Below are 18,358 nucleotides of genomic sequence, written 5' to 3'. Positions count from 1 at the left end.
ACCAGCCTTGAGTGAAAAAAGCTAAGAAACAGTGCTGAGATCCTGAGTTCAAGCCTCAGGACAGGCACCAAAAAAAAAAAAAAAGAGCAAGTCAAGAGTATCATTTCTGAACACGGTCCAAGGACCGTGTTCTAGAAATCCAAGTTGAGAGTTAGGCATCGGGTAGCACTTATCACTTAAACCACAGCAAGCAACCCCTGATGGACCGATTTTTTTCTCATACTGTCACTTGAACGCCTTTGATTTTGCCTCCAGCTAAGATTCCAAGGTTTGTAAGCAGTCATGGCACCTTGGGAGAGAAGTTGGGAAGGCAAAGTGACCACCCTATGAAGTTCTAAAGTCATTCCAGAAGTTTCCAAGATCACCTAAAGGCTAACAGAGGCAGAAAAGACTTGGCCTTTCTGCCCTGGTGAAAGATGAGGTGCTCTTTGTCAGTCCCCAAGCCAGAGTGGAGCAAAGGAACTTTCTACAAACACACATCAGAGGCTGATTAAAAAACCCTTAGCCAACTTGCTTTCCCGTGTGCCTCTCCTGGAAAATAATGACTCGGGGAAGGAACAGTTAATAAGAAAATGTGCCTGGCTAACTGTGCAACATTACAACAAAGAGTTGGCAGCTCCTGAAGGAAAAGGGTTTGTGCTGCCGCCGTTGTAACTTGTCAGTCAACTCCGGACCAGCCAGCCTCAGCGTCTGCCTCCCGGTACACCCTCATTACATGTGTCTGCTGGCCTGATGTGTGCATCTGCTCAGAGACGCTCCTGACAAGTCGGGAATTTCTCTCTGCTGCAAAGATCAGACTTCTCCCTGTTTCTCTTCTGACACCCCAGCTTCTCCTCCCCCTCCCCAAAGGAGGCTGCTTGATTTATGATAGCTTCAGACTTCCTTCGGTGTCCTCCTGTCCTTGACTTCCCAGAATGGAAGAAGCTGAGCTGGTGAAAGAAAGACTTCAGGCCATCACGGTGAGTCTGCCTAGAGTTCTGACACTAAGGTGGTTGCTTAAAAGAGCCACACCCAAGGCTAGCTTTTCCACGGCTGAGCCCCTGTAAGAGGAGAGCAAAGCCATCAGCCTTAGGGACATGTCTGATTTCCTTAACCCTTGTGCTTTTGGGTTTGGGGAGTCCTGACTGCAGGGGAAAGGTTCTGATTTCTGCAAAGCGTCTCTATGTTAAAACAGCAATCGAGAGCTTTTAAGGCAGTTTGGTTAAACTAACATGTACTTTCTGTGAAGCCTGAAAACACAGGATTTTTTCTAACCCCCTTACATTGCTAGTTGACAGTCATTAGATTAAAAACAAACAAAAAAAAAAAAAACATAGCTTGGCAACTTCTTAAAGTAATGCAGATTTTCTTGTTGTTGTTGTTAAAGTTCCAAAAGATTTTTTAAAGAAAGCCAAAGGAATAAAATGCACAACCTGCCACTTTTTATTGCGAGTGTTACAGGAAGGTAATTTAACCAGAAAGGTTAAATTGAATTAAAACATTGGTATACTTCAGCTAAGAGCTAAACCGGAGAAAAGTAGGCAAAAGCACGTATCAGATTAATTCTCTGAGATCAGTTTCCAGCCCAGGCATACATGGAATGAGATCCTGATAAAGAAATGTTATATGCAATGGATTTGGAAACTATTTCATTAATGCTGGGAAGGAAAATGGTGCAATTTTGTTTGCTTGTTTGTTTGTTTGTTCTGGGAAAGAGTCAGAGCAAGAAATGAATTACTTTTCTTAAATGATCCAGCTTTATGGTTTCTTTTTTGAATTTTATAAAACTTTCTATGACAGTAACCTGGGAATCAGCTTCAACTTTCAATATGTTTTTCAAATGTTTTTATTACCTTTAAGTAGTTGTATAAAAGGCATGACCATCTAATACAGCCTTTTAAGGAAAGAAAACTTTGGAAACAAAACATATACACATAACACACACACACACACACACACACACACACACACACACACACACACACACACACACACACACACACACACACACACACCAAATTTCTTATGTTTTCTGCCACTGAAATGAGCAGTCAGGAAGAAATGTGCTTTTTTAAAAAGAAAAGCAATATGATATGATATTAGAGTAGGTAGGAGGTAATATTTCTTGTTCCTTCACTTCTCATAACTAATAATGTGAACCCTAATATAAGACTTTTTGTTATATGCACACAAATGTCTTGTCCTTAATTAATGAATATACTCTTCCTGAGTGATAAAGAACCAGGCAGGCCTCAATCACTAGTGGAGTTGGCATTCTTCCATAAGATAATACTTTTTCAAAGTCTACATTCCAGTTATTATATTTTCCTCTCATCAGAAGAGTTCGGCCTGGGTGGTTGTTTGTTTTGTTGTTAACCTGAGCCACTGTTTCAGCTGTCCAGCTTGAAGGGACAGGAACGCCTGTTCTGCTCTGTTGTTTTTGGCGGGGGCCTTTAACATCACAGCTGTTGACTAAAGGTTACTTTACCAGACTGTGTGTCATGTGTGTCGAATGGTCAAGCGCCACTGTTTCTAAGGCTTTCATCCTCTAACTCAGTCTCAATGAAATAGGCAGATAGACCTTCCTTTTGTATTTGACTTACTGAATTGGGCCAGAGCCTAGTTTAAACCTAACTATCTCTAAAATACCGTCAATGTCTTCCTGTAGTCCCACATGGTCCAGAGATCTGGCTTCATTCCGGTATTCAAGAAGAAGAGGTCATGGGCTGGGAAGGTGGCTCAGTGGTAGAGTGCTTGCCTCACATGCATGAGGCCCTGGGTTCAATTCCTCAGCACCACATAAACAGAAAAGGCCGGAAGTGCATGCTGTGGCTCAAAGGGTAGAACACTAGCCTTGAGATGAAGAGCTAAGGGACAGCATCCAGGCCCAGAGTTCAAGCCCCACAACCAACCAAAAAAAAAAAAAAGAAGAAGGAGGAGGAGAAGGCCTTTTCAAATGCAAGTTGAAAATACAAATAGTTGAAATAGAAATCATAGAAACAGAATTCTATAGAATTAACCCTATAGAAATAGGGTTATCGCATCTTAGAAATCAAGTGGGTAGGTAGATTCTGGAATATTCTGCCATAGGCTTTTTGGCTTATGGTCTGTAGTAAAGTTTATTTGGATTATTCCCCTGGCCCAAACATGTCCTATTAGGGCAAATTCAAGCAAGATCACCAAGTAACTATAGTTTGAAGTCATATAAAAGGGTTGCAGGGGGAAATGGAAAGAAGGTTTATAGGAACAAGTTTGCATTGGCCTATACCTTACCAGCCTACACTCAGTTCCCATTTGTCACCACCAAGAAGGGAAATGGAGCAGGTGTGCTCATGGAAACAATACATCACTCTCCGTGCCCTGCCACAGCCTGCGAGATGCCAGCCTTCTCCAGCAGGGGCCCTGCCCAGAACCCCAGTGCAGCTTCCCTCTTCCTCCCTGGGGAAAATGACAGTTTCCAGGGAGCTTGCAAGGATTACTTGTAAAACTTATGAAAATCTTCAGACTCTTTTACTGAGACTAAAACTCAGAGACAAGCTTCTCATTCACCGTCTTCCCTGACGTGACTTTTCTATACTTCCAAGAACAAAACCAAAGGTCATTTCCCAATGTACTAAGACATCACTTTGAAGAAGGAGAGGGGAAATAAAGCTGTCACACTATAGGATCTATTTGGTTTTTTAATTAAAATGTATTATTCTAACTCTTGGCTAGGAAATGAAATTAGCTTCATTGAGGGCATTTATTCTACCTCATTTCATATACCTAAAAATTCATTATTCCCACTGCAAAAAAAAAAATGAAAGAAATAAGCATATATGCCTGTAATTTGACAGAACCAAGAGACAGTGTTCCTCAAAAAAAATTAAAATACATGAAGTAGATAAAATGTGGCACTTAGTCTCTAGATTGCAACCGAAGTTATTGTGATGGTGCCATTCATTTTTTTAGAGCAGCAAATTGAATTGGGGATTACTCATTAGTCTTTTCCAACATTTAAAGACAATGAAGACAAAAATTACAAAGTACGAAGGAATAATTATTTTAGAAAGACCAACTGCTCTCGTGTTCCTCCTTCAGTGTTCACTGAGTCGTCTTTTTCTAGGTCCATGGCCAAACTATCCGTTAACCAGAGTTCACTTTTCAACTATAATTAGAAAACAAAGCTACTACAAACTTATTAAATATGTTTCATACCTAAAAAGTCTTGAGGCTATTTTCAAGTTAGTACATACTTTCAACAAGCAGCTGGACTTTATACAAAGGGAGAGCTACTAAAATAGACTGGTAATTTGAGTTTCACTGTGAATTTTACACAACACTTGTGTGTGTGTGTGTGTCTGTGTATGGTGTGTGTGTTAATGTGTGTGCAGTGTGTTTTTAGGGTTTGAACTCGGAGCCTTGAGCTTGCTAAGCAAGCACTCTACCATTTGACCCATGCATCTAGTTCTTTTTTGCCTTAGTCATTTTTCAGTTCAGATTGTGTTTTTTATCCAAGCTAGGCTTGGACTACAATCCTTCTATATATGCCTTTCAAGTAGCTGGGACAGCCAACACTGGCCACCATATCTGGTGTATTGTTTGAAATGAAGTCTTATTAATTTTGTGTGCATCCTGGCCAATTTCCACCTCTCAAGTAGCTGGGGTTACAGGAACAAGCCACTATACTAATCTGCTAATGTTACTGGAACTGGTGGTACCAATACCTCTAATACTTTGGAGAATAGTGATATCGAGGTTAGTTTGCAAGTCAGTGAAAAGGCCAGGTCAATTCTGGGAAACAGGACACCCTTTGAAATGAGTATCCCCACACACCCACTCTTGACATTTTCCTCCCTAAGGGACAAATTTTCTAATCCCCCTTTTTTGTGTGTATGCCGATATAAGGACTTGAACTCAGGGCCTGGGTGCTGCTGTCCCTGAGTTTCTTTTGTTGAAGGCTGGCATTCCACCATCTGAGCCACAGCACTACTTCAAGATATTTTTAAGTAATTTATTTGAGATAAGAATCTCGCAGACTTTCCTTCCCTTAGCTGGATTTGAGCCATGATACTCAGATCTCAGCCTCCTGAGTAACTAGTATTATAGTCATGAGCCTCTGCCACCCAGCTTCTAATCATCATTTGTATGGGAACATTGGAAAATACCATCCCTGATATGAAGATGCTCAAGGAGAAAAACTCCTGGATCTCAGACAGCCTAGAGATCATGCACTTGCCAAAAGTGTACTATGTGAGAAGTGAGCTAAGTTGAATTCTGAGAACTTGGATCAATTGACAGAGAACAGACCCAGCTGAAGAGATGAGAGGCAACAGGAAGGCTGGCATTTTTTTAATTTAAATTTTATTGTAAAAGTGAGTTAATAAGTACATAGTGGGGGGGGGGGGAGGTGTCGGTCATGGGGCTTGAACTCTGGGCCTGGGCACTGTCCTTGAGCTCTTCAGTTCAAGGTGAGCCCTCTACCACTTGAGCCACCGTGCCACTTCCAGTTTTCTGGTGGTTTATTGGAGGTAAGAGTCTCATGGAATTTCCTGCTTGGGTTGGCTTTGAACTATGATCTTCTTACTCAGATCTCAGCCTCCTGAGTAGGTAGGATTACAGACGTGAGCCACCAGCACCCAGATTTAAATACATTTCTTTTTGAACAGTGTTACCCTCTCCCTCATTTTTCTCCCACTCCCCACTCAATCCCCTCCCCCTCAGGTTGTAAAGTTCATTTCCAACATAGTGACTTGTGAATATCACTGTTGCGTTAGGTTCACTCTTTCTCAGTCAGGCTTACCTTTAAGGGTAAGAAATGTGGCTGCCAACTTAATCTCCCATGCACTAGCTGAGTGGTACTCAGCACCTACTCAGTGTAGAGTCTTACACGTTTATGTGAAAAGTAGCAGAAGGAGAATAGACAGAGAATAGAGCGAGGAAGGGGGCCAGATCAAGGAGTGGGCTGCGATTGTAAGTGGAGTGAGGTTGGAGGGGTTGGGACTCACAAGGTGATGTAGCCATGGACAGTTCGACCACAGTAGAAGGGCCCACAGACAGAAGCACCTGCCTAGGGCCACTTCTTGGCGAGAAGCCATAGAAAGTTCTGACGTTGGAATTTGAGCAACACAGCCAGATTTGCCAGCCAAAGCTGCTTATGACCGGGGGAGGGGAGGGGAGTGCTCACATTTCCCTGCACTCAATCCCCATTCCTTTTCACTCCCAGAGAATATTTTCTTATCTTGTAAAGATAGGAATTCAGGATACAGGAAGTTCCTTACATCAAACAGAATCTCTTCTCCACCCCATACCGCCCCCCCCCAAAATCTACATAAACACTGGAGGGTTCTAGTTATGTCTTTAGCTCCTGTATTATTTCCTTGGGAACTCTACTTCCTCTGATTCTTTCATTGTCACCATTTGAGATCATCGAGGCATCCATAAAAACAGTGAAGGGACCCAGAAGCAAGGTCTGCTCTGGAATTTCTGGGTCCTGGTACACCATGGAAAGGTGAAGACTCTTGTGCAAGTATTCAAAAATGGAAAAATGGTGACACTGAGGAATTAAACTATACATTGGGTGGTGGATATGACAGCCTGTGTAACCACACAGGTCACTTGCCCAAGAAGCCAGTCCCTTTTATCCTCAAGATTCACCATGCATCCCTCCTTATTCATTCTCTCTGTGGGAATGAAAGACAGAAAAGCAGAGCAAACAAACCTGGATCTTGAACAAACATACTTTCCAACTTTGGTTGAACTACTGTATCACTTGAAGTTCTCAGGCCTTCTTAAAGGGCCGGTGGTTAGAAAGCTTCATAATGCACCATTGTTAACCAACATACCTCCTAATTAAGGCATGCTTACAAAAACAACTTCCAATTTGTCATGAACGCACATGAAGACAGCAGTCTAAATAAAGAAGCCCAGAAAGTTCAAACAAGAAAGCCACCATACAATTTTCCACCATGCTGGACCAAGATTACATGGTGTTCTTCCACAGAAGGAAAGTTTTCTTCAAACAAATGTGCTCAGCCACTTTGCTTTGCCAAACATAATAGCCCACCCATGAAGGAGACCACGTGTTAGAGGATTTATAATTTTAATAGCTCATTAAGGAAACTGCTTTTGAACAGAAAGGTTTTTCCAGCATGCTACACAATGGTAACGCTACGTTGCTAGATCTCCTGCTAACAAGAATCACAGGGGCTTTCTAAACATCCCTGGATGGTCCAAAGAAAGTTCTGTTTCTTTGGAAAACTGTAATTAAAGCAAGCTAAAATCAGCATCTAAGCCCAAATGCAACCTAAACGAAAGTGGAAAAGTTGCATAGAAAATCTGAAACAGGACTTCCTTTTCCTAATCTCTAGTCTCCAACAAGACTCCAACTTGCCTCTCCTAAGAATAATTGAAATCTTTGAAATGGTAGTAGTGTCATTTTGGGAAGAGATTGGAAAACGATAGTACCCCTTTACAAAGTACCCACCAAGCTGGGCATCAGTGGCTCCTGCCTGTAATCCTAGCTACCCAGGAAGCTGAGATCTGAGCACCAAGATTTAAAGCCAGCCAGATAAATCTGAGACTCTTACATTCAATTAACTAACAAAAAGTAGAAGTGGAGGTGTGGCTTAAATGGTAAAGTGGTAGCCTTGGATGGAAAAGCCACACAATAGCACCGGGCCCTGAGTTCAAGCCCCAGTAGTGACACCGAAGAAAAAAATTTTCCTTACTCAGATATGTGTGAGATGAATATTTTCCTAAAACATCATAGAAATAGTATGGGAGTGATGTCTATACGTACAGATTTTTCCACAGAATGCTAGGGATTGAGAGGTTTTCATCAAGCCATTTAAGAACTAGAGCTGGGTTAGGAATGTAGCTTTAGTAATAGAGTGCTTGCCTAGCATGCATGAAGCCCTGAGTTTGATTCCTCAGTACCATCTGCACAGAAAAAGCCAAAATGACACTGTGGCCCAAGTGGTACAGTGCTAGGTACCAGTGTCTCCTAGCTACTCAGGAGGCTAAGGTCTGAGAATCGTGGTTAGAAGCCAGCCCAGGACAAGAAAGTCTTTAAGACTCTTATTTCCAATTAACTAACAAAAGCAAAAGTCAGAAGTAGAGCTGTGGCTGAAGTGGCAGAGTACTTGAGCCTTGAGCACATATTCTCAGTGAGTTCAAACCTCAGGATCAGTACCAAAGAGAGAGAGAAAGAGAGAGAAAGAGAGAGAGAGAGAGAGAGAGAGAGAGAGAGAGAGAGAGGAGAATATGTTATCATCAGAAGCTCTGAATGGAAATCAAGACATGACAAAAAATAAAAAGAAGGAAAGAGAGGAGGGGAGGAGGGAAGAGGGGAGAGGAGAGGAAGAGAAAGGAGAGGAGAGGGAATCTAGCCTGACAGAAGTCCTGAGCATTAAGTTTTCAGAGTATAGCTGTCTAAGTGACTGCTACAGGGCAATTCCTCACGGTAAAAAAGTGACATCTCTTCCTGGCCAAATCTAAAACTAAAGAACATCTCTTCAGCAAAAGAATTTTGGGATTACTCACATGATAACAGCACCTCTTCTTTTTTTTTTTTTTTTTTTTTTTGTCGGTCGTGGGGCTTGAACTCTGGGCCTGGGCGCTGTCCCTCAGCTCTTCAGCTCAAGGCGAGCACTCTACCACTTGAGCTACAGCGCCACTTCCGGTTTTCTGGTGGTTTATTGGAGATAGGAGTCTCACGGTCTCTCCTGCCCGGGCTGGCTTTGAACCGCGATCCTCAGATCTCAGCCTCCTGAGTAGCTAGGATTACAGGCGTGAGCCACCAGCGCCCGGCAACAGCACCTCTTCTTACACAGCATGTAGGCCTAAAACAACAAATGCATTCACACTTAATACCTCACTTCCCCAAATAACCTATGAATATTTTCAAAAGTTAATATTACCATCTCTGTAACAGGAGAGAAACCCACCTACAGCAAAGAAAAATTAAAGCGTTAAGTGTTAGAACCCAAATCTGTTCTCTTAGTTGTGAGTTCTCCAAACCACAACAATACAATAAATTCTTATAAGCATTATAAATAATTCTTATAAACATCTGTTGCTTTTATACTCAGAGCCTCCCATTTGAACGACAAGGGCTCTACCCCTTAGGCCACACCACTCTATTTGCTTTTAGTTTGTTTTGCAGATGGATGTCTCTCCTGAGCCTTTGCCTGAGCCAGCCTTAGGCCAAGATATTCTTACCTTCACCTCTCAAGTAGCTGGGACTACAGGCATGCACCACCATACCTGGGTCCCCTTGTTCACTCTTATGGGCAGAGTTTGAAGTGGAGCAAGAAAACCCTTTGCAATTTCTGTTTAGTATAACCATCGTTTCTAACCCAGTCAGTTCTCCATCCCTTGTAGTCTCCTCCTGCCTGCCTTCTTCAGTCTGCCAGTAGCAGAAGTAGATGAGAACAGAAGCTAGTGTCATTTCAGAAGCATTTGTTGTTGTTTGAAGAGAATTGGAATGGAATCCAAGTCACTTTTTCAGACTACCCAATATTTCAAACCTTTGTGCTCTCCTGCCTACCCTCCTTCCACTGTGCTGTCTCCTTCCACCAGCCAGGACTTCTTAAGGCCAAGGGATTTTTTTCCTCATTCAAAGAAGCTCATCTTTCACATCAATGAGCTCAACATTATCTGGGACATTAATAAGACCACATGAATGAGTGTCTGAATAAATAGGATGAATGAACAAATGCAATTGAGCTGAGAAGGGCTGAAAGCTAATGACTAACAGATTTTTTTTCCTAGTAAAGACCTGGCCAATGTTATCATCATCCCTTAATAATTCAAAGAGGTTTTGTGTGTTTTTTCAATGATCCTTGTTTTGATTTGTCACTCTTGATTAAAATAAACAACCAAGGTTTTAAAAAAAGGGCATAAAATAGTCGGACACAAACTGGATTTATTTGGAGTTTATTGGAAAGTGGGAAGAAACAATAAAATTTCAGGATAAAATGAGGTTTGAAAAAATGTGTGTTTTTTAATAACCATGCCCAACTCCTATTGCTATCTTAAGAAATGGAGTGTTGAGCCAGGCTCCAGTGGCTCATGCCTGTAATCCTAGCTACTCAGGAGGCTGAGAGCTGAGGATCATGGTTCAAAGCCAGCCCAGGCAGGAAGGTCCATGAGACTCCAATAAAGCACCAGAAAACTGGAAGTGGCACTGTGGCTCAAGCAGTAGAGTGCTTGCCTTGAGCTGAAGAGCACAGGGACAGCACCCCAGCCCAGAGTTCAAGCCCCATGACCAACCAAAAAAAGAAAAAGAAAAGAAAGAAATGGGGTGTTGAGCCAGGCATCCGTGGCTCCTTCCTGTAACCTCAGCTACTCAAGAGACCGAGAACTGTGGATGGTGGTTCCAAGCCAGCTGCAAACAAATCTGTGAGGATCGTATCTCCTATTAACCACCAAAAAGCTGGAAGTGGAGATGTGGCTCAAGTGGTAGAGCACCAGATTTGAGCAAAGAGACCAAGCAAGATAAGCAAGAATGTAAAAACCAAGCAAGAGTTCAAGCACCCTCCTAGTACTAGCACAAAGGAAAAAAGGAAAGAGGGAGGGAGGGAAGGAGAGAGGGAGGATGGAAGGAAGGAAGGAAGGAAGGAAGGAAGGAAGGAAGGAAGGAAGGAAGGAAGGAAGGAAGGAAGGAAGGAAGGGAGGGAGGGAGGGAGGGAGAAAGGGAGGGAGGGAGGAAGAGAGGGAAGGAGGGAGGGAGGGAAGGAGGAAGAGAGGGAGGGAGGAAGGAAGGAAGGAAGGAAGGAAGGAAGGAAGGAAGGAAGGAAGAAAGAAAGAAAGAAAGGAAGATGGAAGGAAGGAGTGAAGAAAGAAGGAAGGGAAGGAGGGAGGGAAGAAGGAAAGAAGGGAAGAAGGAAGGAAGGAAGGAATTAAGGAAGGAAGGAAGGAAACATACCAAACTTGTCAGTAGTCATTTCAAAAGTAGTCAAAAATTTAAGAAATGGTTGTGCTTTTTTAAAAGTTGTTTTAAAACAATTTTAAATCTTTGTGCTAAAAGTTTTAAAAGAATTTTGAAGTCTTGATTTGATTATCTTTTTTTTTACTTCATTGGTTTCATGAAAGTCACCTGAAGTAACTTTTTTTTTTTTTTTTTTTTTTTTTTTTGGTCAGAGGGCTTGAACTCTGGGCCTGGGTGCTGTCCCTCAGCTCTTCAGCTCAAGGCTAGTGCTCTACCACTTGAACCACAGCACCACTTCTGGTTTTCTGAGTGGTTTACTGGAGATAAGAGTCTCATGGACTTTTCCTGCCTAGGCTGGCTTTAAACCTCAATCCTCAGATCTCAGCCTCCTGAGTAGCTAAGATTACAGGCTTGAGCCACTGGTGCTCCGCACCTGAAGTAACTTTTAACAACACCAAATCCAGCCCACTCAGCCTTGAAATTCTGAGTCAGTAAACATAACTCAATGTGTTTATATTTGTATGTTTGTTAGGTTTAGTTTGAGTTTTCTATCTTCTTCCATGGTCTTGGTTTTAAAAAAATGTTAAGACAATCACCTCCAAATAAATACTTGCTGTCCACATATCATAAACTTGCAAAAGAGCAAGGTAAGGACCTTTGCCAAAAGTCATAGGAATTATGACTTTTGTATTTTTATTACTTTGTGCCCTTATTTTAAAGAAAAGAAAAGAAAAGCTAACAGATATCTGTGTCTCTTGGTTCCTTCATTAATGTTATGAAACTGAATGATTTCTGCCTCACAGAGATTTGAGGAAAATTAAATACATTGGTACATGTATATATTTTAAGTGATTTCTGACATATAAAAAGTTCTTAATCGGCATCGCCATTATTGGGGTTGGAGGCATGGCCCAGATGGTAGAGTGCTAGCCAATAAGCAAAAGTATCAGATATCAAGTATGAGTCCTAGTCTGGGGGTGGGGGGGGAGGGTGGAAATTACCATTATTACAGGTATTATAATATTCATTATCTACAGATCTTGAAATAATTCTCAAGAAAAGAATGAACTTCAATTCTTAGGGGTTTTTTTTTATTATTTTTTTGTTTTTGTTTGGGCCATGCTGGAGATTGAAACAGGGTGCCCCAGAATGCTAAGTGAGCATTTTATCTCTGCACTTTACCCTTGGCCCTATCTCTGTGATTATTAATCAGGCTCTACCTGCTAGACATTCCTGTCTAAATACAACATTCTTGGCCTAACTAAATTCATTCTACAACTTTGCCAGGAATTAGCCAATAAATTCACCAGTCTGTAAATACTCATAATTTACCTTTTTTTCTCTCTTCCAAAAATTGGGCATTTTCCACTTTCAGTCTTCTGACTGCTTTTCATTTTATCCAAGATTCCAAGGAGATTATTTAACAATATTTTTCTGTCATGTCTATAAATTTTTTCTTTTCTCTGAAATGAGGACTACAGTAGCTTTGCCTTCAGGCCTCTACTTTCTCTCAGAAGTCAATTTTCCTTTTTGAGTGTATTTGTTCCATCTTTTCCAGGGTCAAGATCATTGTCTAGCGTCAAAACTATGGAATCAAAATAGAAATCGTTTAGAATAGTTTAGAAATAGAAATCATTTATCTTTGTCACTTTAATAAATACTACATTGTATATAGTCTTGTTGTCATTTTCTGTAACATTTCTGAGTAACATACACAGAGACATGTACACAGAGATACACATGCAAACACAGTCACACACAGACATAAACACACATGTACACAGATACACACAGATATACACACATTTTGTGACTATGGTGTTTCCCATATACTTCACATCATCCCGTAGTATTTCCACTGTTTAAAAGGAATGCATGAGAAATGCATCAGGAATCCAATGATCTCAATTACATACTAAACTACTTGGGTTTTGTTGTATTTAATGGTATCTCCCTTTTCTTCTTACCTGAGATTACTTTTAATAATGCATGTTTTTTTCATTTATAAACCCAAGCCTTAGGATCTGTCTTCCTTCTAGAAATGCTAATCCCTATCAGGTGCCAGTGATTCAAGCCTGTAATCCTAGCTACTCAGGAGGCTGAGATCTGAGGATCCCAGTTCAAAGCTAGTCCTGGAAGGAAAGTCTGTGAGACTCCTATCTCCAATTAACCACCAGAAAACCGGAAATAGCACTGTGGCTCAAAGTGGTAGAGTGCTAGCCTTGAGCAAAAGAGCTCAGGGTCAGTGCCCAGGCCCAGAGTTCAAGCCCCAAGACAAAAAGAAAAAGAAAGAAAGAAAAAGGAAAAAGGAAAATAATTGTCCCTTTCCCTGGGGATTCATCCTAGGGCTTCTCGCTTGCTGAGCAACTGCTAGTTCACTGACCTACTGCCTCTAGCCTCCTCAAGAATTTTGAAAGAACTTTCTCATGAATTTTTTTTGAAAATCTACTTTAATTAAAATTTAGTAAACTTCTAAAGATGCCCAGAATTCTTTACTAGGAATCTTACCCTAGCAAATTCCTTTCAATGTTATTACCATTATTCTTTGCCCATTACCTAACGTGCCTGTCCAGTTGTAATATGTAAATTCAAATAGACACTTTCTCTTGCTCTTCTCAGATGCTCAGAATGAAACCATCAGCCAAGCTGGTGGAAAAGTCATGAGAGAGTCAGCTTCTAATTGACTGAATCTGAATACTTTTGACTCATTGAATTCTGTCATGGCTCTAACTTCCTCCAATTCTTTCAGCTGATTTAGGAAAGACTATAGATATATATGGATATAGATATAGATATAGATAGATAGATATAGCTATATATAAACAATAATAATAAAGAAGGTGTATATCTTTTTCTGCTCATATAGTAATACATAACAAGATGCTTCTTTATTGTTGTAGTTATTATTATTAATTTAACCTACATGCCCACAACCATACTTTTCTTGTCTCTTTGTGTGAGCAGCGACTAGATAGAGCCCAGAAATTGTTAGTGATCCTGACTTCCTGTCCGTCACCTAGATATGGGAGCCTTCTGTTCCATCAGCAGCCAGATCCTGACAACTTTCACTCCTGCTATCTCAGCCATCCACACCCTGTGTCTCTGTCTTCAGGATCTTCCCCTTCCATGACTATAGCTCAATGAGACTATGTGAAACTTCATCTCTGCCTTTCTTGGAGGTGTTGGGTTTGAATTCAGGGCGTTGTGCTTCCTAGACTGGCCTTCTATCACTGAGCCAAACCTCTACTCTATCTTTTCTCCTAGCAAAACCATTCCCTGTTTCTTATCTCAATACAGAAATAAATCCAAACCCCTACTCACGCCATTCCAGATTCTCTATTGAGAATCTATACTCATTCAGCCATTCTTAATTTCCTGCTATTTCTTGTATGGCAATTTAGAGTCTGGACCTGTTCCAAATAATGTCCAATATTCTATCTGGGCCTTTTCCCACAAGGAACCCTGGACTTAGGTGTCCTTTCTCCCCATGACCCAGGTTCCAGCAATCACCCAACACCCCTCTGATCTCTGCAGAAGCACCTCCTAAACAGGTGTGACAGACAATCTCTCCCTCTCCCTCCCCTCAACCTCAGGAGACATTTCCTTCCACATGTTGATAGCACTTCTCAAAGGAGCTACTAGTACAAATGCAAATGTCTTGCCTTTCCTCCTCCTCCTCCTTCTCCTCCTCCTCCTCCTCCTCCTCCTCCTCCTCCTCCTCCTCCTCCTCCTCCTCCTCCTCCTCCTCCTCCTCCTTGTTTTTTGCCAGTCCTGGGGCTTGAACTCAGGGCCTACGCCTTGTCCCTGACCTTTTTACTCAAGCATAGTGCTCTACCATTTGAGCCACAAGTCCACTCTAGCCACTTTACTTTTTTTCTTTTTTTTTTTTTTTTAGTTTAGTGGAGATAAGAGTCTCACAATTTCCCTGCCCAAGGTAGCTTTGAACATGATCCTTCTACTTCGGAATACTTTTTAAATACTGTAAGTCTCCTCCTGTCACCTTCAATATGGGATTTGAATCAAAATGCCTTCATGTTGGATGAATTAATAACTAAATAACCCAGGACAAATCTTACCTTCTTAAAAGACACCTGCCTCTCTGATTATCAGTCAGTATCTTCAAAACATATGCTTAGGTGTTGTGCTTTCTTTTACAAAATATGTAGTGATATCTTTGGATAATAGATGGTCATAATGACTTTGCAATTGCTTGCGATGAATACATTAAGTTTTAAAATCAGAAGTATTTTTTTGCAAAATTGGAATTTGTAGGTATGCTGCTAAAATGAGTAGCCAGAGAGGAAAAAATATAGGTAATATGGATATGTGCTTATTGGACAAAATGGTCCAAGTGACTAAACACGATGAAAAAGTAAACAACAATATAATTTGTTATTTCAAAAATAATAATAATAATTTGCCATTCTATTATTAAATAATGTATGTTATTACTCGATAAAGTATAAGTTTTTATGACCTTAATAAATGCCGGGTGGGCCAGTCCGCAGGAGCAATCTATAGGGTAGCTCCAGGATCAGGAGAAAATGTGTAAAGCAGATGGACTTTCCTGCCAGTCTGGGGAGAATTTGGCTGACTTTGATAACTTCTGGTACACTGGCAATAGATAGAACTGGTGATCTGACTTACGGTTGACTTACAGTTTATTCAGCCATGTTGAAATTACATTATTACAGTATTTTTTTCCCAATGGTTATTATATATTCCTATCAAGCTTGGCCAAGAGATAATAGTTTGCTGCTAATGAATACACTATGAAGAAAAAGTACTCCCCCTTTAAAATAGGATGGTGTCTATAACATTTTAAAATTATCAGCCCACCTACCTTTGAGAGAGGCATCAAATTACCTCTAAGTGACAAAACATTGGTATTTCTTAGCAACCCTTGCTTGTCTAAGCCTGTTGTTACCAAAACACTCCAGAGGCCCTGCCTCTCCCCACAGCTCCCACTACCTGATTGCTAACCCCAGGTTGAAATCAGCCCAAACTGACAACTCACAAGGGTGGGGCTGGGCTCAGCAGTCTCTATCCGCCCCAAGCTCTGAGGAGTTTCCCTCCTCGCTACCTGTTCTGGAGCTGCTTCTGGCCTCAGTGCTCCAATGAGGGCGGTGGTAATCATTCCTTTCACTCACATCCCAAGCTGATCTCCACTTGCCTGGGTTCGAATCCTGCCTCTGCCAATTATAAGTTAGGAGAACTTGCATGAGTTCATCTCTCCTAAACTTCCATTTTCTTTTTCTTTTTTTTTTTTTTGTAACTATAGCACGAGAAATAGTGCCTGTAAAGAACTTACTGCACAGTAACTGGTATTTTAGATTATTACTAAGACTTGCTCAGGAACAGTGGAGAGTGGGCTCAATACATTTTCAGAGTTGAGCACCCAGTGGCTCACACCAGCAATCTTAGCTACTCAAGAAGCTGACATCGGGCTGGGACTGTAGCTTAGTGGTAGAGTGCTTGCCTAGCATGCATGAAGCCCTGGGTTCGATTCCTCAGTACCACATAAGCAGAAAAAGCTGGAAGTGGTGCTAATCTTGAGCAAAAGAAGTTCAGGGACAGTGCCCAGGCCCTGAGTTCAAGCCCCAAGACTTACCAAAAAAAAAAATGAAGAAGAAGCTGAAATCTGAAGACTGTGGTTCAAAGTCAGTCTTGGCTGACAAATCTGAGAAATTCATATCTCCAACTAACCAGCAAAAAGACAGAAATGGAGGTGTGGCTCAAGTGGTATAGTTTCAGCTTTGATCTCAGAAAGCTAAGAAGACAATTTTTGTGAATAATGACCAGATTCATCCAAAACAAAGAAGCAATTATAAAGACCCACACTTGTTGCTTAAGTTTCTTTGTTTTTGTTTCATCTTTTTCCAAAAGAACTGCTTCTAAAATTTGAAGTTGGGCTGATAAAGTCATGTATTCTTCCTGTATACAGGAAGAAACATGACATAGAGTTGGAGAACAATAGATTGTTTTTCTTCAACAAATGTACCTGAACCAACACATCAAAACAAAATAAAAAGAGTTCTGAATCTTCAAAGGACTCACATCAGGGAGGTACGCACTTGTTTCAATAATACTGCCAGCCAAATATTTTTGAAACTCTTCCTTCTAAATTACCTTCTGAGTCTGCTTCAAATTCTCTTAGATGTCTCTTGGCAACAAAATTCCATCTTTTGAGAGTTTTCCATTTTGAAGTGGGTTTAAAACTAACTCTTAGGAATAAGATAAAGGATAATGTGATATTCTGATTTTTAATGATAAAATAAAGACTTTTACATGGCTAGTGAAATAATGTCCCACTTTCAGACAGGCAATATCTAAGATACTTCAAACCAATGAGAACACTTCTGTGTGTCTTTTCTGGGTGAGTAACAAGTTCTCTGCTTAGTCACTGAATTTTATTAAGCTAATACTTAGAGCACTGGGTGCTCTCCATGAGCACAGAAATTTGTTCATCTGGTGCTCATATCTTATGGCACAGATCCTGTTAGGAAACCAGTAGATGAGAAGTAAAAGGCTTTGTGTAAGGACACACAGTTAGTAAATGAAAGATCAGAAATCAAGTCCAGACTGCCTGTTCTGCTGATCCAGCACAGATACTATTTGTTTTTCCAGAAAGTAGAATCTCTGAGTATTGAATGGTTATGCTTTCTGTCGTGGTGTACGGGTATTACTGTTATTGTTGTTGTTGTTGGGGGAGCTGAGTTAACTGGGAGAGAAATATTCTCTCTCTATGATATTTTTTGGGGGGAGCCAATCCTGGGGCTTGAATTCAGGATGGCCTTTCAGTTTTACTTGCCTTTTTTCTTCGACTGGTGCTGTACTACTTGAGGCATACCTCTACTTCCAGCATTTTGCTGGTCAATCAAACATAAAAGTCTCTCAGATTTACCTGCTCAGGCTGGCTTTGAATTGTGATTCTCAGATCTCAGCTTCTTGAGCAGCTAGGATTATAGACATGAGCCACCAGCACCCAGCCTCCATGGTTTTCTGTTAAACCTTGGCTTATGGCTAAGCAACATTATCTCAACTATTCTCCTCCCATGGTTCCTAAGTTATAGGAGAGGAAGCAGTCCGCCTTTCCAGCTGCCTGGTTTTCCAAGGATCCCCAGGTGATCCTGTTTTTCCATATGTGCTGCTGCACCCAGCAGCCTCTTCAGAACCTGTGTCAGGTACAGCTTCCTCCTCAGCCCTGTGTCTAACTCCTTCCTTATAATCCACTCTTTCTGGGACAGGGAATGTGGGTTAGTGTAAAGTGCTTGCCTAGCATGCATGAGGCCCTGGGTTCAATTCCTCAGTACCACATAAAGATAAAATGGACAAAATAAAGGGGGAAATAACCATTAAAAATTATTAAAATAAAGAAACAAAGCTCTTTGCGCTGCATTGCTCAATAGGTTGGTATTGCAGAATTAATGAAGAAAGAAAAGGGAAGTAGGTAAGAAAAGGCATTCT

At 41.1% G+C, this 18,358-nt stretch overlaps 1 protein-coding gene across 1 annotated transcript in view; it reads left to right on the top strand.

The window, feature by feature from the left end:
* Positions 1-532: 532 nt before the first annotated feature.
* Positions 533-18,358, top strand: part of LOC138804457 (palmdelphin-like) — a 50,092-nt gene continuing 32,266 nt past the window's right edge. Inside the window, exon 1 of the mRNA XM_069988724.1 lies at positions 533-959. Within this exon, the coding sequence (XP_069844825.1) occupies positions 915-959 (45 nt within the window). The 5' untranslated portion in view covers positions 533-914. The remainder of the gene's footprint in view (positions 960-18,358) is intronic.

This window comes from Dipodomys merriami, unplaced genomic scaffold (genome assembly GCF_024711535.1).
Source record: "Dipodomys merriami isolate MVZ:Mamm:240054 unplaced genomic scaffold, mDipMer1.0.p SCAF_365, whole genome shotgun sequence".
Classification (NCBI taxonomy): domain Eukaryota; kingdom Metazoa; phylum Chordata; class Mammalia; order Rodentia; family Heteromyidae; genus Dipodomys; species Dipodomys merriami.
Note: the sequence above shows the minus strand (reverse complement) of the source record. Positions and strands in the feature narration are given on the sequence as shown.